Genomic DNA, 23,973 nt, shown 5'->3' with positions numbered 1-23,973 from the left:
CACATAACCATTACTGCAATATTTACTTCTTAAACATTATAATAACATGGCTTCTGCCCTTGAAAATACTCAGTTTAGTCAACTCAACTGCCAGCACCATATTTTTGACAGAGATCACATATGCATTGATATGATTTGTGTATCTGTTTGAACTCTTTTCCTTTCTTATTATTTAATTTTCATGTGTTAAGACTTTTCAGTGATCTTGTAAGGGCTTTGCATTTATTCTTTCAGAAATAACATACTTTGCATGATTATAAAAGTAATACATATTCATTTTCGATTAAAAAGCATAGAAAATTATAATAATAAAAGTGAAAATCACTCATAATTCTATCAACTAATTGTAAGTACTCTCAGTATTTTGGTATGTTTTATTCTGAGGGTTTTTTTTTTTTGCTTAGTTTTTTTTTCTACACAATCAAAATTATACTAAATATACTGCTTGTATTTATAAATTTAATATATTGTAAACCTCTTTATATGGTAATAAACATCCTCCTAAAATGTGATTTTAGTTGCTCTCCTGTGTTCCATAATTTGGATGTACCAAAATTAATGGAATTATTTTTCTATTGCCTGAAATACGTGCTTTCATTGCTGCACTATATTTGAACTTTCCGCAATTCCAAGTAGAGTGTTTTGCTCACTAGATAAATCTTTGATTTAACTTTGATTTGTGTCATTAACTGAAAGGTATTAGGTGGAAGAGAGCTGTCCATCTGTAATAATTGTAAGCACAGTGCTCCTTTGAGATTGAACAATTGATTAGATCTTTTAAGGTCCTGTCCAACCTTGAGGTTTATAATAAACAGGTTACAGAGATTCATTGTAAACAAAGTTTCAGACACCTAAGCTCCTATATAATTAGTGTAATTAAGCACTCAAATATTTGTTGAGCTAATAATGCAAATCACAGCTGGATGGCAAGATAATTCAGAATTATGATGAGCTTGATCTTTGGTCTTCTCTGTGTACACTAAAACTATAAGCCCATTGATGCCATAACCAAGGTCTTTGCTCCTACTTTCTAAACGATCCTGTTTCTAAACTATCACATCTGTGGGTCTTTATAAATTTTTTGTTTAAAAAATTATTTATATTTTCAAAAAGAATAAGAAGAGACTTAAAGTCTTTAGAGACATAAAACAGACCATAAAGACTAAATAGGGATTGCTAAACAATACAGAATGAGAAGAAACTTAATTGTATCAGTAATGTAGGATGACATAGCTACTGTAAACATATAAAAATTTATCAGACATTTTCCTTTATGAACTGCTTGCCTGAAAGCTCAGAACTAAATCTGTGTTTAATTACAATAACCATGTCATCTCATCTCAGATTGCTGGTACAGAGCCATCTCTTCTTTCCTCTAAAAAATTTTGCAGGCACCAAATTTCAGGAGGCATATATCACAGATACTTATAAAACAAGTATCAGACTACAGAACAGTCTTGAACTGAAATTTTGTAGAAGGCATAAAATAACTTAAAATTATATTTTATTATAGTAACCCACAACAAAACCCAAGTGTGGACCATTATATTGTAATTTAATGCAGGGAATGAAAGCAGTACAGTTAGGTTTGTGGAGTTCAGAGAAACTGCTGGAATGGAGAATAAACACAGATCTCTGTCCCTCTCAGCTTGAGATGTCAATGTTATGAACCTGTGGTTTATGCATGCATTACATAGTAGTCAATTAAATGCTGAGTTTTTCAATGACTGACCATAGGGCCCATTATATTGACTGTCACCAAAAAAGATATCCATACGCTCTAGATATCAGATGAATGGAAGGAAAGTTGGCATTCTATTGTGAAAATTAAGATGTATGACTTAAAGTCTTATCAAAGTCAAAGGTCTTCATAGCTTCATGAAATAAGACAGCTTTGCTGTTAACTGATAAGGTGACTTTGAGATAAGTCTTTAACACCTTTAAGCTTCATTTGTTTAACTTGTAAAAATGGGGACTATCATCAGATCTGTGTTACACACCATTTCCAGCCTCCTTCTCTTTAGGCAGTCTTCAGCTGGGGTGGTCATGTGGAATAGTTTTGAACATTAAGACATAGGCATAAGTTTATGAAGTTCCTGGAGAGCTATCACGTCATGACATGGGCACTATCTCCTCCACCACTTTTTTTTTTTTTTTTTAAATGCAGACGTGATGGCTGGTGCAGCAGCTATTCTGCCACTTTGAAGGAACAGCCAAGAGAACAGCAAATATTTTAGCATTGATATCACTGTCATTAACCTGGTATTAGCAACTGCTTGCCTTCAGAATTCCTGTCATGTGAAAGACAGAATCTCTATTTATGCCACTAATGTCAGATTTTCTGCGACTTGCAGTCCAAGCAATACTGAAATAGTCTCATAGGCTGGGGAGGATTAAACAAACTAAGGTGAGGAAAGCCCTTTGCACAAGAGTTGACCCACTGTAAATGTTAACTGTGTGCTTTCCACACTGTGAGCCTGAATCATAGCCTCCATTGGTATCAAGGAGTTCTGAATCCCTGTTTAGAGAAGTACAGTGGAGACTCCAGAACTGGATGTAGTGAAAGAGAGGAGAGATGAAGGTATTATCAACCAGCTGCCTCCTCTATAAAAGAACGTCTGATTTTGAGAAAAACAGCATCTGATGGGCTTGCAGGGTATGTGAGCTGCAAAATGTCCCCCTGAGATCCTTGGAATTAACCTGCAGGGTGGAGTTACTATTTGAAAGCTGGAATATTTCTTCCAAAAACATTATTTGTGTTTTAGCATCGTTTATGTTAAACTTACTTTTCAAGCAAAAAAAAAGGTTTGCTTTTGTTATTTTTTGTTTTTGGCAGTTGGGGCTTGGAAATTATTGTTCAAAATAGATTCTTAAATTTGAGAAGTATGGTGTTAATATTATTATAATAACAGCTTCCATTTACAAAGTACTTACTGTATGCTGAGAATCATTTTGAGTGTTTTGCATACTTTATCTTACTATTCAAGAATGAAAAGAATGAACCATTAATTCGCTCAACAATGTGGATAAATATCAAAATCATGCTGAGTGAAAGAAGTCAGGCAAAAAGAGAGTGCATATTTTGTGACCCCATTATACAAATTTCCAGAAAATGCAAACTAATTATAGCGATATAAAGCAGATCAGTGGTTGTCTGAAACGGAGCAGGCGGGGAGGCTTGGGAGGAAAGGATTACAAAGGAATGTGAGGAACATTTGAAGGTGACAGATAAGTTCATTATTTCAATTATGATGATGGTTTCATGATTTATAAATATTTCAAAATGTATTATATTGTACACCTTAAATATGTACAGTTTATTGTACCTCAATTATAACTCAATGTAGCCTTTTTTAGAAAAGGAAAAAAACATAAAAAGTATTATGCTGCCTTTCAGTAGGAAAAAGGATAAATGAACTGTGATTTATTCACACAATGGAATTCTATGCAGCAGTGAAAACGAATGAAATAGATCTGCATGTATTAAGACGATAATTTAAAAAGTAATGATATGGTTTGGCTGTGTCCCTGCCCTAATCTCCTCTTGAATTGCAGCTTCCGTAATTCTTACATGTCATGGGAGGGACCTGCTGGGAGGTAACTGAATCGTGGGGGTGGGTTTTCCTGTGCTGTTCCCATGGTAGTGAATAAGTCTCACAAGACCTGATGGTTTTATAAAGGGTAGTTCCCCTGCACATGCTCTCTTGCCTGTCGCCATGTGGGATGTGCCTTTGCTCCTCCTTTGCCTTCCACCATGATTGTGAGGCTTCCCCAGTCATGCGGAACTGTGAGTCCGTTAAACTTCTTTCCTTTATAAATTACCTGGTGTCGGGTATGTCCTTATAGCAGTGTGAGAACAGACTAATACAAGTAAGTTGCCAAAGAAAGGTAGATAATGATTGATTTAAAGTTTAAATATATAACACTATATATTTTATGACTACATATTTGTTTCAAAAGTGTAAACCTGGAATGATACACATTGACTTTAGAACTCTAGCTAATAAAGGGCAGGAGGTGAAATGGGTGACAGGGGTAGTGTATTAGCTGTACTTATTTTTATTTTATTTTATTTTGTGTCAGGGGACTCACTCTGTCAGCCAAGCTAGAGTACAGTGGTACAATCTCAGTTCACTGCAACCTCAACCTCCCAGGTTCAAGCGATTCTCCTGCCTCCGCCTCTTGAGTAGCTGAGATTACAGGCATGCACTACCACAGTGGGCTAATTCTTTTTGTAGTTTTGGTAGAGATGGGGTTTCATCATGTTGGTCAGGCGGGTCTCAAACTCCTGACCTCAGGTAATCTGCCTGCCTCGGTCTCCCAAAGTGCTGGGATTACAGGCGTGAGCCTCCACACCCCGCCTATTAGCTGTACTTACAATGCTAAGTTCCATTTAGCATAATGGTAACACTTTAGCATCTGTTAAATCTGGATAGTGCTACACCGGCATCTGTTATATTATTTTCTGTACTTTTGTACATGTTTAAAATATTTTACAATTAAACATAAAAGGTTCAAATAATTCTCTATTCCACCCTCAGCATCCAGTCAGTTTCCCTTGCCAGGGACAACTGCTGTCTATATTTCTTTTGTGTCCTTCTGGAGATTGTCTATGTTTTTATATAAGTATAAATAATGTGTGTGTGCATATATTATATATATGTACATTTTATATATTTTTAAAAGTCATATCGCTAAGTAAATTTTTACATATTTCTTTTTAAACAAGATACAATTTGGAGCATACTATATATACTGTTCTATATCTTCCTTTTCTCACTCAACAAAATTTTGGAAATAGTTCCAACTCAGTACCTACCAAATTTTCTCATTCTTTTGAATGCGGCTTAGTATTGTATTATACAAACAATTAGGCTGTTTCTCCCCTTTTATCACTACAGACACATCATAAACATAAATTTGTACATCTGTCTGGGTGCGCTAACTGTCCTTTAAAGCTATGCTACCTCACATCCAACTTTTTCTTAAATACACAGGGTCTCAAATGCAAATAATGATAAAAACACTGAGCTGCAAAAAGAGTCATGGGTTCACAAAGGAGGTGCAACAGCTTGCCTCTTCATTGAATGATACCAGAGCAGCTGTCTTTCGAGTTTATGCATCTCTGTTACATTCAGCTCATTCTCCAATTCCCTGTCTGATACCTGGTTTCTGGCTGTCACTTTTTAAATCGTTGGTAGCACCCTTTCTCCTGCCGTTTTGTTGCTCCTAAAACGTTTTAGGCTAAGGAGCCCAAATAATCAAGATTGTTTGCACTGTGAATGAGAAAAGAGGAAGGAAGTTCCTATAAGGGAATAAAAGGTAACACAGCATTTTTCAGAATTAAGGGTGCGAGCTTTATCACATGAATGTTGTTACATGTATGCTGCTACTCCGGACTTCGGCTGACTCCCCAATTCCTGGTTGTCTCTGGATAGTGAGGTTATAAAACAGTAGCTTTCTCCATCCCTTAGAGTGCGAGGAGGGATGGCTTCAAGGTCTAATGTTACGGAGAGGCCATTAGGGAATTAACAAGAAACAGAAAGTGTTGTGTTTTGGTGAATGCTCAACTACAGTGAGAGGCAGTTTTCATTCTGGCTCTATTTAACAGCATTTTGAGATTGATTTGTAGTCACAGCTACCAGGGAGGCTGAGGCAGGAAAATTGTTTGAATCCAGGAGGCAGATGATACAATGAACCAAGATTGCACCACTGCACTCCAGCCTGAGTGACAGAATGAGATTCTGTCTCAAGAAAGAAAAAAAGAATTCTCTGTGTTCTAACAGAGGGAAGGAGAAAGCCCTCTAGGTGAGAGCTCCAGAGTGAGAATGACAGGTCAGGACAGTGTGAGAAACCCATCTCCTCCTTGGTTCTGTACGTTTACCCTCTATTTAAAGGATCTTTTTAAATTTTATAAAGCCACTTTAATATAATTAAATCATTTTTCCCATTTAATAAAATTAAATTAAACATCATTCTTCTGGAATACTTGAATAGTTCTACTAATGATAACAGTAATAATGTTGAATATTTATTGCAGTTTTCAAAGTATTTTCTTAGCAGGGCGGCAGTATAGCCTAGTGGTTAAGCGCACAGGCTCCGAAGTCAGACTCTCTGGGGTCAAACCCTGGCTCCTCCACTTACTGTGTGTCATGGCATAGCTTGTTTAACGTCTCTGTGCCTTGGTTTTCTCATGTATAAAATGAAGGTAATATCAATACTTATTCACAGGACTCTACAAGATTCAAGAAGTAAAAAAAAAAAAAAAAAGTGTAAAAGTCTAAGTCAGATTCACACTCCTAATAAGTCTTTGATAAATGTCAGTTGTTGTTAGCAGTAGCAGCAGCAGCGGCAGTAGCAGCAGTAGTGTGTACTTGTAGCAATAGTAAGAACTGAGGTAAATGGGTAGAGCTGGTAATCTGATCAGTTGTTGGACTCAAGGCTTGCAAATAAGGGTAGGTATTTGAACAAGAAAGAGGGATTCCATGAAGCAGACAGCAGAGTGCTCGGATTTAAATTAGGCAGACAGGTCTAACGTCTGCCTAATTTAAATTAGGCAGACAGTGAAATGTGCTGCAGGCCACTGCTAAGTGCTGATGTGATGGCTTCGGACTTGATGGAAGGTTTTGATGTGATGGTGTCAAGGCCTCATGTAGTAAAAACTAAGTCAGTGGTTTACTGGAGCTGATTACTGAAACCAAGGGGATTGTGCAAACTGGTTGTTAAACATGACCGTTACTAAAAAATAAATTTGACAAACTTATAATTAAGTAAATTACGTTGAAAATAAACATTCAAAACTCATCACATCTTAATTATTTGATGACATTTACTGTCATGTGTGTACTGGAGGTTTTTCAGGAGGTTTTTCATTCACTGTATCTGTAGAGTGGAAATGCCTTCTAACGGTGTGCTACTGTGTATGTCTTCCTGACCCCATGTTCACCGACAATGCATTGGTAGCTTACAATTAGCTACTGTGGGAGTATTTACACCACAGAAATTGGCAAACACTACAAACCAGGGCTTCATTTGTTTTGTAGACTTGTGAACATAATAGGGAAAATGTTAATAATACACATTATACTTAAAAGTGTGTCATGCTTGTTGCTGTGACATTGTGAAGAGCACAAAAAAATGGAAGAACGATTCCTTCAGTATTTGAATAGAAGATGTTTACATCTTTGACAAACTAGTAAAGTTCTGATGTAAATCTTCATCATTTTATTTTTTCTTACTTGTTAATATTCATGTCTGAACTACAGTCAATTGCTGGATTGGGACTGGCTCAGCAGTGGAGGAAGGAGAGGTTAGTTTGAAACAGGTGAAGAAGTTTCTGCCACCAAAGGGCAAGTAGGGGAAGCCTGAGCCTCTGTCCACATGCTCCAGGCACCTAGCTGCTCTGAGGGGCAAAAGAGCAGAGGCGGCACTCCCCTCATCAGTGTTTTGAGTTAGCTGGACCCTAATCCTATACCAGCTGGCAAAATGGTGCAGAAAGAGTTCCCCCAGGGGCACTGGGGAAAGTAGAATACTAGCAGAGGCAAAACCGTGGGCTGACTCGGGTTCACAGCAGGCAGGGATGGCAGAAGGACTGGGTAAAATGATCAAGGCAGAGCAAATGCTGGTGTACACAAAGCCTGCTTTGCTAAGGCCTGGGTGATGCAGCAGATAACAAGAGTGCCACGTTCACTTTTCACATTATAAGCTATGGCTCGTAACTTATCCATCTGCAAACAGCTCGTATATAGGTGTGGGAGGCACTGCAATGTCCCCTCACACATCAAGTAACAGAGTGGGACAAGGCTGTCGGTGTTTGGGAAGTAAGAACAGGGTTTCTCCCCAGCCCTGCCTCTCCCCTCATTTTGTTGCAAGAATGGCTTGGAAGCTTCTCCAAAACAAAGCTGTTTTTAATGAATGTGTCCTTCCCATAAAAAATGAGACTCTGTTATAAATGACTTAAAATTAAGAGGAGAGAGACTGTGCCAAGGGGAAAACATTGGTGGGGGGGTCCATGTCTATTTGGGAGCTCTGTGTATAAACACCGGGTTAAAGCAGCCCCAGGTGGAGTCAGAAGAACAGATGTGTCATGCCTGCCTTGCCGCTTGGAGGTGACTTTAGGAAATCACATCCTTTTTTATCTGAGCTTCAGTTTCCCCATCCATAATACAAGAGAGATGAATGAAATGATCTCGAGAGATACTTTCAGTGCCAGAAGTCTGCAAGTTCTTGCAAATCTCTCCATGGCTCACAGCTCTCTTTGTCATCAAGGTGCTGAGCTGCTCTGTGTTAAAACACCTTGCTCTTGAGGAATTTAACAGGCCAGGGAGGAAGGTAGAAAGAAAGACTGGAAGCAGTGCTAAGGGTTGCTGGAGGACCCAGAAAGAGGTGTGTGGGGAGAGGCGAGAAGGGGCCTGTGGGAGGAAGTACTTGGGTCTGCAGAAGTCAAGCCAGACAGGCACCTGATGCTCTGCTTCAGCTCAGGGGACACGGTTACCCAGACACCGCCTCCCCCAGCCCAGGTGCCCTGGGCCGCTTACCCTGCAGCATTGCCGACGTGGTGTAATAGTTGAATGGCACGTTTTTCACCAGGTATGCCTCGGGGTCAAGGCTGGCCAGGGTAGCACCCACCAGTACCGACTTGCCAGTGCCAGCTGTGCCCACCAGCATGACAGGCCGCCGCCATGCCATCAGCCGCTCCATGAAGTAGCACACACGGACAGTCTCACTTGTGTGCACCAAACATGCCTGGAAGAGGAGTACAATAAGCCTGTCAAGGGTGGGCTCCAGCGAGAAACAGATGCTCCACCAATGTTCCAAAGCATTTCACAAGATGGGCTTCTGTCATGGTGAAGCTCCCCAAATAAGCATAGGTCAGGAGTATTTTCTTTGATATCCACAGAGGGACCATCCTACAGACTCACTCTCTGGCCTCCCTGCAGTTGGGTTGAGGCTTCCCCACTCTCCTCTACCACCTGGCCTCTTTCCCTGTGGCCTCTCTAATGCATTTTAAAATCCTCTTCCCGGCCGGGTGCAGTGGCTCACGGGAATTGCTTGAATCTGGGAGGCAGAGGTTGCAGTCAGCTGAGATCGCGCCACTGCGCTCCAACCTGGTGACAAAGTGAGACTCGGTCTTGGGAAAAACAAAAAAACAAAAAAGCAAAAAAACAAAAAAAATAACTACTTCTCCTGACATTTCCTCCTCTCCGGAGGAAATGTCCTGGCCTTTAGGGGAATCTATCACTTTATTACACCTACCATCTCCTCTGCAAAGTCATGAAGCTGGGAATGACTAGCTCTTAGCAAGGACAAATGCTCAGATAGCCATGTGGGGCTGCTACTGGAGCCACTGCAGATCCTTGAGGGCAACTGCATGCATGTCCTGGGCCACTCAGCCGCACTCACCTGCAAGGGCATCTCAGGGTCAAATTCAAACTGGGGGATGAGCTTGGACCAGGGCTCGAATTTCTTGGTCTCTGGGTCTATGTAATAGTCAAAGACGGTTCCTTGGGAAGGAAACTTGACTGTCTTGAACTCAGTCAGCCACCATTTGCTGAACTCTGCCCGGTAGTCCATAAGCTGCAAAAACAAAGTCAGTCAGGGGTCAAGGTCCTCCAGACCTCAAGGAGCCCAGACAGGAGGCCACGGTGTCCGATGGAAGGTCAGGGCAGGACAACGTGCTCCTCCCTGTGCAGGCCTGAAGGATAGACCAGCTCCTCCAGGAAGGCAGTGCTGCCCCCGTGGGTCACCAGCCCTGACCAGGCCTGACGATGCAGGGAGCACATGCAGGCATTCTTGCTTGACCATGCGGCTGAGCCAGCCTGGCACTGCCATGTCCTACAGCCACTGAAGGGTGGAGAGGGTTAAGGGAGGCAGGCAGAAGGACATGGGGGAGAATGGGAGCCCATGGCCCAGGGATGGGCGTGTGTGGCCAAGAACTCCTGAGGAGATAGATAGAACTCCATTCCTTGATGCCTGAGATTCTCTGCAGTTCCCAGGATGGCAGCCTGGGGTGGATGGAGTGGAATGGTGACTCTTGACACCTGGGGCCTAGAGCTCTGCAGTGAGAAGGGCCTCAGAAGGGGTGTGGGCGTCAGGTAGGTAACCACAGGCAAATCCTTCTTTCTATGCCTCAGTCTCTTCATCTGTAAAATGAGGTTTCTAGAAAGATTCCCAAGGTTTTGGCAAGAGCTAAAATCCTAGAATTCAGGAGTAGCAGGGGAAATAATGTAATTCACATGCATACCTATTAGAAAAAGGCTCCTTAGACATGGGGCTATATGCCCAGTCCAGGAACCAACTTATTGATCTTATTGTGTCCAAACAAACACACACACACACTCTCTCACTCTCTCTCTTTTTCTCTTTCTCTTTCTCTCTCTCACTCACTCACTCTCTCAGACCCAAAGCATACCCATTGCTACTAGCACCTCTCTGGGAAGGCAAACTCACACTTTGAACACATAGAACTAAGAAAAACCCTAAAAGAAAAAAAAAAGTCCCATACTGGACGTTTTAGAAAATATTCATGGAGGGCAGGATGCAGACAGAGTTCAAAGGCTGAACAGACCCGGGAGCTGGGCGCCTGGTAACAAATAGAAACCCAGAAAAAAGGGGACTCCTCATTTTGCTGTCTATTAAGTAAAGAGGATTGAATTCGTTTGCTTTAAAATGAGAGTGGAAATGGGTGCTAAGATAAGAAACGATTTGCTTGATGTTCTCATTCTAATTTGAATTTAGATCAAGGGGACATTATAATTTCCCAATATCGTTCTCTGGAACCAGAAGCCTAGAGGAAACCGCCATTTTTAACTACCTGATAATATGCTTCAAGACTTTCAACTTTCTATGAAAACCAGATTTTAGCTTTCTGTGGAAACTCTGAGATGAGGGCCACCTCCAGAATGAAGGAAGTGTGAGGCTTCACCTTTCTTCACCTCCAATGCTGCCTTGAACTGCCTGGCAATTTCTCAGCTAAGCCGTTGGCTCGGCCACACCAACCCTGTCTCACCTTCCTGTAAGCTGGTGCTTCACTGCACCTTGTACTATAACTGGACACTGTAAAGTTCAGGTGACCTCTGATGGACCAGTCCAATGATTCTTTCTTTTTCTTTTTCTTTTCTTTTTTTTTTGCAATGGAGTCTTGCTCTGTCACCAGGCTGGAGTGCAGTGGTGTGATCTCAGCTTACTGCAATCTCCATCTCCTGGGTTCAAGTGATTCTCCTGCCTCAGCCTCCAGAGTAGCTGGGGCTACAGGTGTGCACCACCATGCCCAGCTAATTTTTGTGTTTTTAGTAGAGATGGGGTTTCACCATGTTGGACAGGATGGTCTTGACCTCTTAGCCTTGTGATCCACCCACCTCGGCCTCCCAAAGTGCTGGGATTGCAGGCGTGAGCCACCGCGCCTAGCCAATGGCCATTTCTTAATTCTACTCGATGGTATCTCTTCAACATGGTTCCTTCTGAAATCCCCATATCCCCTGGGCTCTGACAGTTCACTGTTTTCTCTCTACCTTTTAACCAGGGGGACCTAAGGACTTTACCACCATACTGTAGCAGAGCTGGGAACCCAATTTTACTTCACTTCATCTTTATCATGCTATAGATTATCCTGGCCACTTAAAATGATTCCTATTTTATAAAGTGGGGATTTCATGAAAAGGCAGAATTGAAAGTTGAACTCACGTTGTCAGTCTTACAATCTGGTGTTTTCTCTACGTTATGTTTCCGAGAGATCGTTCTCTCTAAGGACTGCAAAGTATTCAGTCAGGACCATTTTTTGTTTTTTAATGGGAACGTCTACTCAGATGCAGACGTTCATTTTGTATTTCTGTTTTGCTTTTATGCCAGGTTTTTCAATGTAAGCACCACAGGTGTTCCTGATGTGAATATTTTGGCCAAATTCCTACCTTCCTATTTACAGCACTGCTTTTGGTGTTTAGCTTTAATGCAGGCTGTGTAGGGGTCTGGGATGTGCCCTGCTGCTAAAAGCTTTCTCCCTCGTCCCCTCACCAGGTTGCCAGCAGGGCTGTGGATGGCTTCAACTGCTCCAGTGCCCCGGACGCCTGGAGGGATGCTTTCTCCGAGGCTTTTAAAAGGGTTGAGGGGATTTAAATTTTTATACCCAGAATTAGAAAAATCGATCAAGTATTTTCATCTTGATACCCCACTGCCTGCTCAGCACCAATATGAGAGAGAAGCCCTGCAGTTCCTGTCTGACATTTCACCAGCCCACAGGTCAGAGACTGCATTTGATGGGAAGCAGTAACCTAAGCATTTGGGGTCTCTGTGCAGTTCAGCTAGGTCTCATCCATCCTGCTGAAAGCTCTGCCTCCTTGCCTCAAAGGGGAAATGTAAAGCTGTCAAAGTAGTTCACAGAGAAGCTCCAAAGATGGCAGAACCGACAGCAGAAAACTCTCAGATGTCAAACTCCTGGTACGTGGTATCCACCTGTCCTTGGAGCTTTCCCTTTCTGCCCCCAAAGCAGCTGGCTGTGGGGAGGGCAGCAGAGAAAGGCATGCTTCCCAAGAGCCTGCGAAGGCTGCTTTCTGAATTTTGAGCACCCAAGAACACATCAGGGAGTGATGGTTGGTGGGATGGATGTTACAGCCAGGGCCATTGAAAATGAACCAGAAATGAATTGCTGATTCTTTGTGTCCAAGTTCACTTTCGTTTTGGATTTCTAGAACATGGTTTCACCTTGGGAGGCTGAAACTTTCTGCCTTTCTTTGAAGAAGGCTCACAGTCAATCCAGACTGAAGAGTAAATCATCACTTTCCAACAATTACAGCTTGGACTGATCCCCTGTTGCAAGAGAGGCACCAGATACTTGCTATAGAATTGAAGATTTATACTGGGAGAATATTAATGATAAGCACACATGGGTTGTGCTAAGTGCCTTGCATGTATTCATGATGGGTGATTAGAACACTCATTTAATCCTTGCCACCCTTCTAGGAGCTGGGTACTCCATCAACATCCTTTGTGTACATGGGGAGTGGGAGGTAGAGAGAGGTTAAGTTACTTACTTGCTCAAAGTTCCCCAGGTAATAGTGGCAGAGTTATAATTCAAATCCACAGTTCATGCTCTTTTTTATTTTTGGCTTTCCTCAGCTATTTTTACAAAATCACTTTATCGTGGTATGACTGATAGACAAAAAAGCTGTACATATTTAATGCATGCGATGTGATGAGTTTAGAGAAAAGTATACACTTGTGAAACCATCACCACAACCTATGCATAAACCTACATATGGCCTTCAAAGTTCCCTTCCATGCTCTTACTGATCATGGTTATTATTATTGTTTTGTGCTAAGAACATCTAATGTAAGATTTCCCTTCTTTCTTAGCATTTTTTTTTAAAGAAAAAGGAAATCTTTCCATTTGCAACAACATGATGAAGCTGGAGGATGTTATGTGAGGTGAAATAAGCCAAGCATGGAAGAACAAATAGGCCATGATACCACTTACGTGATGAGTCTAAAATAGTCAATTCACAGCAGCAGAGAGAGGAATTGAGGTTGCCAGTGGCTGGGGGAGGAGGCAATGGAAGGTGGTATAGGTCAAAGGGTACAGAGTTTTGGTCATACAAATGATTAAGTCCAAGATGAATGAATATTCTGCACAGGAAAGTTCCTGTAGTAACAATACTGTATTGTATACTTAGAATTTGTTAACAGAATCCATGTTCTTAACTGCCATATAATATTGCCTAATAGGTAGAGTCAGTTATAAGAGACTGGTTTGCATAACACTGAATGTTTTTCTTTCCAGATAAAGTATCTCTTATTTGGAGGAAAATAAGTAAAGAAAAAGGCTGGGAATACCAGCAGGGTGAGGGGATAGGATGTAAAGATTTTTCAACCCACATCTCCCTTCTTCCAATCAACCTGAGACTATAACAGTCAACACCAGGAGATAAATTCTACTTTGGTTTTCCACTCCTAGATACTAATTGGACTTTGGTTCAGCCTTCTCTGGACAGCTGTGCACTTCGTGGGTATGGAGACATGTTGGCTAACTCTGGCCTGGCAAGGAGTGGTGCATCGTTGTTCTGGAAGTTCGTAAGAAAACAGAAGAGTTTCCTTCCACTCCAGCTTCCTTCCACCCTTTTCTCTACAAACACACCACCCGGCAAAGAGGGTATATATACCAGCAGTTGCTCAAACTCAAACACCGTATAAGTTCCCAAGAAATCAAAGATATGTTCACTAGCTCAAAAAGGAAAAGCTCTGAACACACCACAATCTCATCTATCTCACCCCATAAGGGGTTTCTAGCGGGACTGATGTCTTTAGCAGAATAATAGGTAAATGACTAAATAGTTCACTGATTTCAAGTCCAGCCTGACATCTAGCTGTCCTGTCTTCCAGATCTTTGCTAAAGGATCCATTTTTGCTGCTACAGACTTCAACGTAGGTGCTGAACTCAACGTATCTCCTTACCTGATCTTGGACCATTGCTCCGCCAAAAGCCCAGATGGCAGCAAACACAAAATAATGCTCATAAATTTCCTTAGGGCAGTCTTCAGGGATATCCTCCTTGGTCAGGAGACATTCCAGAAGGTGACACACCATCTGAACCATGCTCTGCTCTGGGATGGGAATGATTTTCTTAAACCTGCAAAGAGAGAGCCGAGGTGATCTCAAACACAATGGATATTCCCTTCCGGTGGTGCTGATGGACAGCTATGGAACCACATGGTTTCAGCGAACCCATGACCTGTCAAGTCCTTTGGGATTACAGAGGACCACAGCACCACTTACACCTTTAGTCTCATCAGCTGTTCTCATGCCAGCTTCCTTTGTAAGGAAGTAAGGGCCCAGAGCTCTCCTGAGGACTTTCGTATCTTCTTTCCTCTGACACCCTCCCTCTCCATGCTTCTCTTTCTGTTGATGAGCCCCTCTCAGTCCCTGGGGAGCACAGGTGGCAGCAACGAGTAAAAACTTCATGTTTTCACTCGCCTCCCAATTTCTACAATTGTCAAAAAGCACCAAAAGAGGCAATGTGGGTGCAATTCTGAGGCCTGTCCTTTGACCTCTTCACCTCAGAGGTTTTCTTCCACTGAAAACACTTTCTCTGGGGCCAGAATCTTATTTGGGGAGTAGAGTGGACCAGGACAGATGGTTATTTTATGCAATCATGATTCACTGAAGGGAGTTCTTCATCTGAAAGTACAAATACACTTCTGTAACTGTCCTGGCCTGGCATTTGCACTTTTAATCTTAGCTTTAGAGGCCTTAACTGAAAGGCAGATTATCAAGAGATACGCAAAAGACATCAATGCCCCATGGAGCAGGGGCGTGCACAAGCTCACACACACACACTCTTCTTTCCATGGGTACCCTCATGACACCACATGTATATGCACAGTACACCACGTACACACACACACTCAGCCTACACTGCCACCTCCCACAGGATGCTGTGCTCAAAGGCTGCACAGAGGCAAAGTCCGTTTTCATAACACATGCAGCACTGTCAGTGGACACCTTAGCAGTCATTTCCCAGCACCGAATCTCAGAGTTTTACAACACACCATTCACTTTTTAGCGTTTGTGCTTGTTTTTAATCTAGTTGCAATTCTTACAGCAAACGCTATGATGGTGTTAGAGTCTACTAGTCTAGGTATTACTTCCATGAGCGACAAGAAGTCTGACTCCTTAATGGGCATTCTCTCATTTGTTTCATGTGTATCTGTAACGGACTGATACGATGCAACTATCTCAGGCTCAGTGCTGGATAAGTCACCAAGAGGAGAAGTGCCACCTGCCCTTCCATTCCAAAAAGAGATTCCAAACAACTTAGGGGGGACTTGAAGAGGGTTTTGCAACCCTGGCTTCTCACCCTCTCAAGACCACAGAGGACAAAGTGGGAGACACTGAAGGGCCTGGAAATTAGCATTGAGAATACTAGAGAGAGCTCTTGGTAGGTAATGAGTATCTCTTCCCCCACAGAGAAGGCAGGTGTTTCCCCCTAATAGTCATAAAAGGGGGCTTCAATAGGGCTACTCTGAGTCGGTGAAGGATCTTTGCCTGCAATACCCCAGAGAGTTGCTGATCTCTCAGTGGGGAGTGGGGAGGTACCTTGCGGGGAAAGCCTGTGCTCCAGTTTGGCAAAGCAGAGAAGGGGCAAGTATCTCCTGGAATCCAGATGTGGGCTCTGTGCAGGAGGCACTGTCTGAGTGCTGGCTAAGGGACAAGGTGAGGCAGATGGGGTTTGTGGAGCGGTAACTGACTGGCTGGAGAGGAAGTTACTTTCTTCCAGAACAGATGAAAGATTTCCAGTGACGGGGAGAAGCCAAGGAGCTCCCAAAGAGAAGGAGTCGGATTTCAAGATCTGCCGCAATTGGAGCAACTAAGGCCACACCAGTTGCAGTCAGCTAAGACCTCTCCTGCCCCTCCCCTCTTCTCTCCACCCTTCTTTTACACTGAGGGGTCAGAAGCCATAGCCAGGGAGGAGGTCACTGGCAGAGAAAGGAGAGAAGTCAAAAACACACCCCTTTCCCACTGCACTCTTGAGCTGAGGAGTGGGGCAGAAGCCTCCATTATGAATGGAGTTTGTTTCTTTACATTTTCACTAGGCTAACACACACATATATGTATGACTGTGTGACTAGAAGTGATCAGATGCCTTTTAATTACAGAAAAGTCACAGACCTTGACCTAGATCTCATGCAGGGGGAGGAGGAGAAGCAATCACATATAATGGTTTTAAAGGAACACTAGAAAACAAAACAAAGCTGTTTTATAATCACCCCTTATGGGCCTGCTTATTTAATAAAAAATTGTTTTTATTTTTATTTGTTGATTTTTTTTTGAGGTCAAGTTTTGCTCTTGTTGCCCAAGCTGGAGTGCAATGGTGTGATCTTGGCTCACCACAACCTCTGCCTCCTGGGTTTAAGTGATTCTCCTGCCTCAGTCTCCCAAGTAGCTGGGATTACAGGTGCCTGCTACCATGCCCGGCTCATTTTTTTTTTTTTTTTTTTTTTTTTTTTTTAAGTAGAGATGAGATTTCTCCATGTTGGTCAGGCTGGTCTCGAACTCCCAATCTCATGTAATCTGCCATCCTCAGCCTCCCAAAGTGCTGGGATTACAGGCATGAGCCACTGCCCCAGGCCCCTTCTCTGGTTTGTTAACTCTTTGCTGCCCTAGTCTCTCTGTGATATTAACCACTGTTTCTCACTTTCAGACTTTGTTAGCTACAAGGGCTGCTTTAGCCCATGACATCCCAAGGACACAGAGCCCATGGGCCACCAGGGACTGAAAGCTTTTCAAAGGCTTATACAAACATTGAGTTGGAAGAATAATTATTAACTGTGAAATAGAAAAACTATGAAATCAAAAGAAATGTTTTATCAAACAACTAAAATACGCCACAATGTCACCTATTTGATTGCAACTCAATTTTTAGTTATCCAAAGCTCACTTTGAATATGAGCGGAGTTTCAGGGTGAGGGGCGGGGCAGATGGGATGGGAGTGCCTGGCACCCTCTTGCAGTGTTGTTTCCTGCAGTCTGAAGTGCTCCCTTCCCCTTGGCCTCCATGCTTGCAAGCCACTGGAGGCACAATCATATCCCATGCTTGACAAGCCAAGGAAGAAAGAGGCAGGGATCAACTTCAATGCTGGACTTTAACTTCTGGGAGACATAAGCCTGACCCTAAATTGTGGCATCTTCATGGAGCTCTGAGTCACACTGCCTTCACAGCACCAGCCTCAGGGGCCTATTCTTGGTTCCACTATGGGGATGGGTGTCAGATTCTGCTTTTGTTGTTTTACACTATATATACGTATATCATATACATATACATGCATATACGATATACATATGTACATCATATACATATACTGCATATACGATATACATGTGTACACCATACAGACATACATGCATATACACACATGCATGCGTACATCATACACACATACATGTGCACACCATACACACATACATGCATATATGCACATACATGTGCACATCATACATGCATATACACACATACATGCATGCATCAAACACACATACATATGCATACACACATGCATGTGCAGATCATACACACACATGCACATACGCACATACATGCGTACACCATACACACATACATGCCTACACACATACACATATACATCACATACACATACATGCATGTATGCACATACATGTGCACATCATATACATGTACATGTGTATGTGCACATACATGTGTACATCATATACATGCATATATGCATACACGTGTATATATGTATATATACATGTATATACATATGCATCTATATATACATGTATATACATATGCATCTATATATACATATATGTATATGCATATGTATATGCATATGTATGTTTATACATATATGTATATATAGATGCATATGTATATGTAATAAATATATGTATATACATGTATATATGCATATACATATATGTATATATACATGTATATACATATATTCATTATTTTGTTATATACATACATATGTATATACATATATAAATAGTGTAAAACAAAAAAACCAGAATGATGCAAAACAAAAGCAGGCTCTAAACATGGGCAGCTCCCTGTGCTGACACAGATAGTATTCTTGCTGTAATATGTATCCTCTTGGTCAAGAGTGGTTAATCTCTTGTTAGTGATAAGTGGTCAGGGCTTGTTGCTCTTATTTTTACAAACTTATAAAAGGAAAAGTAAACTCACAATATCCGGCAGGGCAGGACTGTCAGATGGTGCATTATATCTAATCCCACATTATCTGGGCCCTGAACACACATGGCCAGGGACAGGGAGTGGGCCCACAGGTCACCAACAAGTGCCATCTTCACCCCAGGTGTTGATCTGGCCTGTGGATCATTTATTACAAATGCAGAGCGGCTTGCCCTGTAAACAGAAGGATCTGAGTCTCTGGATTTTAATCTGATACTACAACCCACAGCCTCCTTCAGAGACAGCCATGTGACACTCACGAAAGGGACTTTCAACCTTCCTTATCTTCACTCACCCCACTTCCTGCCTGAGCTGACAGCAGGCATCCCATGGCCATCCTAATGTGTGTTCCCCTCTGCCATCTGCCATGCCTGGAGGGGACTGCTCTGGGAACATCTGACTTTGGGGCCAGGACAGAACATCAGCGGGACACCAGGTGTGAACCAATGGGCTTTGAATTGCTGCTTTAACTCTCTATCTCCCTTATTTCTTGGCCTACCTGGTCCTGAGTGTGTCTAAGCAGGTTGGAAGATACTTGTCAAACAGAATGGTTAAATTGGCTCTCTCTGTCTGGATTTCCCTCTTGTCAATCCAGCTGCTCACCGGAGGGTTCCAACCCAAGTCTTCCGGGTTGATGTACAAGATCCCTGTGAGCACAAGGAATACTGTTTAGTGAATATTCCATACACACCAGTATATTTTTCACCCCAGGGAGTTATTTTCTCTGTTTGGAAAATGTATGCAAGACTGGACTGAAAAGAAACAGAGATTTGGCCGAGATGTGAGAGGGTAAATGGGTTTGTTATTGAGGACCAACTCCAATAGACTGGTGATAGATGGATGGAGAGCAGCTTTGAGAAGGATCCTGAGGCCAAGTCCAGGCTCAGGAGAAAAGAAGGCTGTGACAGATTAGCAATACTTGTCATGGGAATGAGGCAGTATACAGTGGGTTGATTGGTAGTCCCCTAAAATTCAAGGTCATATCCTGATCCCTGGAACTTGCCAGTGTAATCTTATTTAGAAAAAGGCTCTTTGAAGATGTAATTAAGTTAAAGATGTTAAGCTGAGATTGGGTTATCCGGGTGGAATATTTACAAGCATCCTAATAAGAGACAGAGGGGAGAGACATGCACAGAATAGAAGGCCATGGGAAGAAGCCAGAGAAGCCAAGGAACACCTAAGCTGGGAGATTCAAGGAAAGATTCTCCCCTAGAGCCTTTGGAGGAAGCGCAGCCCTGCTGGCCTTGATTTCAGATGTCTGACTTCCAGAAATGTGAGGAAATACATTTCTGTTGCTTTAAAAGCCCCAAGTTCGTGGAAATTCGTTACTCTTGTTAGAGTACCCCTAGGACGAGAGACACAACTCTTCTGGCCTGGGTCCACCAATCGTAGCAGAGGTTCTTGAAAGGGAACCTGATATTATGGTAGAGGCCAAACAAGATCTCTTTTTAAATTATTGATTTTATTTTTACTATTTATTTCTTTTTATTAGATTATTATTTTTACAGCTATATTGGAGTATAATTGATACATAAAAAGCTGTCCATATTTAATGTATACTATTTGGTGAATTTGGACATATGCATACACCAGCGAAACCATTACTGCAATCAAGTTAATAAACATCCATCACCTCCAAAAGCGTGTGTGTGGTTAAGAACACTTAATATGAGATCCACCCTCTTAACAAATTTTTGTATTTCTTTTTTTGGTAGTGATGGGGTTTTGATATGTTGCCTAGGCTTGTCTCAATCTCCTGGGCTCAAGCTCTGTGCCCACCCCAGCCTCCTAAAGTGCTGGGATGACAGGTGTGAGCCACTGAGCCCAGCCCAACAATTTTTTTAAGTGCACACTACAGTATTGTTAACTATAGGCATTGTTTTGTACGGCAGATCTCTAGAACTTATTCATCCTGCAGAACCAATTTTTTTTGAGACAGAGTTTTGCTCTTACTGCCCAGGCTGGAGTACAATGATATGATCTTGGCTCACCACAACCTCCACTTTCTGGGTTCAAGTGATTCTCCTGCCTCAGCCTCCAGAGTAGCTGGGATTACAGGCATGTGCCACCACACCCAGCTAATTTTGTATTTTTAGTAGAGACGGGGTTTCTCCATGTTGGTCTGGAGACCTCCCGACCTCAGGTGATCCACTTGAACTCCCGACCTCAGGTGATCCTCCTGCCTCAGCCTCCCAAAGTGCTGGGATTACAGGTGTGAGCTACTGCGCCTGGCCTAGAACTGAAATTTTGTACCCATTTACCAGCATCTGCCCCTTCCCCCAACCCTCACCCTTTGGCAACTGACATTCTACTCCCTGCTTCTTCACATTTGATTTTGCCAAACAATTTTTTAAAAATCTTATAGTCTCTGTTAATAAATTTGTTCAGTGGAGACAGAGGAAAGTTAAGGGTATATGAGTTGCAATTGTGCACCAGGAGTTAGTGAGAAACAGTGATAGTTGGTCCTCTCCATTGACATGGAGGCTAGAACCAGCCTAAAAGTAGCCTAAGTTGGACACTTCTGTGCAGAGGGTAGTTGTGCAGCTCAAAAGCTATCTCCCTCCTTATTACCACATCATTTCCAAATTCACAAAACTGCACAGCCCTGGCCTTGGAGTGCTTGCTTGCTTATCCTTGTGGTTGTGGATTAAGGCTGAGAACTAGGTCAGAGTTTTGGATGATCAGGTTTCTGACTCCCATGTGGAGAGTCCTTCTGAGCCAGCAAAACTATGTGTGAAGTGAGAGGCACCTCCCTAAATGGAGTAGCTTTGTGATTCTTCCTTTCCTGGGCCATACCTGCTCTGGAGACAGTTGCTGGAGTGGCTGTGCACAGGTGGCTGATCTCAAAGAGAAGCTTCATGGTGGGGTTCAGAGGAATCCTCTCATTGCTGGCCAATGTCAGTACCTGGAGACAACAGGGAAGGGCATGCCAGTGAGGAAGAAGGTAGGTGCCTTGCCAGCCTGTGGGAATTTGGCTGATCATTATTGGTCAGAATTATGGATAATTATTTCCTTTATATGGTTTGGCTGTGTCCCCATCCAAATTTCATCTTGAATTGTAGCTCTCGTAACTCCCACGTGTTGTGGGAGGAAGCTGGTGGGAGACAATTGGATCATGGGGGTAGTTTCTCCCATTCTGATCTCGTGGTTGTGAGTCTCAGAAGATCAGATGGTTTTATAAGGGGAAACCCTTTTCACTTGGCTCTCATTCTCTCTTGTCTGCTGCCATGTAAGATGTGCCTTTCGCCTTCTGCCATGGTTGTGAGGCCTCCCCAGTTACGTGGAACTGTGAGTACATTAAACCTCGTTTTCTTTATAAATTACCCAGTTTCAGGTATGTCTTTATCAGCAGCATTAAAACGAACTAGTACATTACTTCTTTGTGATTTGGATTTTCTAAATTTTCTACAATAATCCTCTCTCCTCCTATGCAGTTTCCACCACCTCTACCGTGTGTGTATGTGCTTGTGTATGTGTGTTGAATCAGAAAAAAAAAGTTATTCAAACACTTTAAATTGATGTCAATGATTTGAATGAACTAGACCATATTGGAACAATAGAACTCTTAAAGGAAAATAACTTACATTTCATATGAATACTGTTTCTTTTAAAGTACTTCCTCATGGAAGATCCCTACAAAAAGAATTTTAAAATCCTGCTTAAAGAAATCAGAGATTACACAAAGAGAAAAATATCCCATGTTCATGGATAGAAAGAATCAAAATCATTAAAATGACCATACTGCCAAAAGCAATTTATAGAATCAATGCTATTCCTATGAAACTACCAATGACATTCTTCACAGAACTAGAAAAAAGTCTATTTTAAAATTCAGATGGAACCAAAAAGGAGTGGAGATGGTTAAGGCAATCCTAAGCAAAAAGAACAAAGCTGGAGGCATCATGTTACCTGACTTCAAATTATACTACAGGGCTACAGTAACCAAAACAGCATGGTACTGGTACAAAAACAGACACATAGACCAATGGAATAGAATAGAGAGCCCAGAAATAAGGCCACACACCTATGACCATCTGATCTTCAACAAAGCTGACAAAAACAAGCAATGGGAAAAAGACTCCCTATTTAATACATGGTGCTGGGATAACTCGCTAGCCATAGGCAGAAGACTGAAACTGGCCCCCTTCTTTACACAATATACCAAAATTGACTCAAGAGGATTACAGACTTAAGTGTAAAACCCAAAACTGTAAAAGCCCTGGAAGACAACCTAGGAAATACCATCTTGGCCATAATAATGAACAAAGATTTGATGACAAATGACAAAAATGCCAAAAGCCAGGGCAACAAAAGCAAAATTGACACATGGGATAATTCAACTAAAGAGCCCCTGCACAGCAAAGGAAACTATTAACAGAGTGAACAAGCGACCTAAAGAAATGGGAGAAAATATATGTAAACTATGCATCTGACAAAGGACTAATATCCAGCATCTAAAATGAACTTAAACAAATTTATGAGGAAAAAACAAACGACACCATTAAAAAGTGGGCAAAGAACATGAACAGATAGATACTTTTCTAAAGAAGATATACATGTGGCCAAAAAGCATATGGAAAAAAAGCTCAACATCACTGATTATTAGAGAAATGCAAATCAAAACCACAATGAGATACCATCTCACATCAGTCAGAATTGTTATTATTAAAAAGTCAATAAAGAACAGATGCTGGTGAGGTTGTGAGAAAAGGGAACACTTATACACTGCTGGTGGGAGTGTAAATTAGTTTAACTATTGTGGAAAGTGGTATGGTAACTCCTCAAAGAGCTAAAAACAGAACTACTGTTTGATCCAACTATTTCATTACTGGTCATATATCTAAAGGAATATAAATTATTCTGCTATAAAGACACATGCTCACAATTGTTTACTGCAACACTCTTCACAGTGGCAAAGACATGAAACCAACCTAAATGCCATCAATGACAGATTGGATAAAAAACATATGGTACATATACACCATGGAATACTGTGCAGTCATAAAAAGAATAAGATCATGTTTTTCATGGGAACATGAATGGAGGTGGACTCCAGCCTGGGTGATAGAGTGAGACTCTGACTCAAAAATAAAAAAAAGGTGACGTGTATATATATCTATGTCTACCACATGGAATACTACTTAGTCATAAAATAGAATTCTTTTGCAGCAATGTGCATGGAATAGGAGTCTGTTATCTTTGGCAAAATGGTACATACACACCATGGAATACTATGCAGCCATAAAAAGAATGAGATCAACTTCATAC

The 23,973-nt window shown here is 41.8% G+C and overlaps 1 protein-coding gene across 9 annotated transcripts in view; it reads right to left on the bottom strand.

Annotated features, from left to right (window-relative positions):
* The window catches only part of DNAH9 (dynein axonemal heavy chain 9), a 346,949-nt gene that overhangs the window by 176,659 nt on the left and 146,317 nt on the right, over positions 1-23,973 (bottom strand). For 8 of the 9 annotated variants that reach the window (XM_039476345.2, XM_074388185.1, XM_010339862.3 and 5 more), the window contains 5 exons: positions 21,502-21,610; positions 19,205-19,352; positions 14,443-14,617; positions 9,403-9,576; positions 8,538-8,745 (listed from right to left, as the gene is read on the bottom strand). In XM_039476345.2, coding sequence (XP_039332279.2) covers positions 8,538-8,745; positions 9,403-9,576; positions 14,443-14,617; positions 19,205-19,352; positions 21,502-21,610 — 814 coding nt within the window. Of the gene's footprint in view, positions 1-8,537; positions 8,746-9,402; positions 9,577-14,442; positions 14,618-19,204; positions 19,353-21,501; positions 21,611-22,289; positions 22,322-23,973 lie in introns of those variants that run through there. The other variant, XM_074388191.1, reaches the window with a different exon arrangement.

This window comes from Saimiri boliviensis, chromosome 17 (assembly GCF_048565385.1).
Source record: "Saimiri boliviensis isolate mSaiBol1 chromosome 17, mSaiBol1.pri, whole genome shotgun sequence".
In the NCBI taxonomy this organism is placed as follows: Eukaryota; Metazoa; Chordata; class Mammalia; order Primates; family Cebidae; genus Saimiri; species Saimiri boliviensis.
This window is presented reverse-complemented; position numbering and strand designations above follow the sequence as displayed.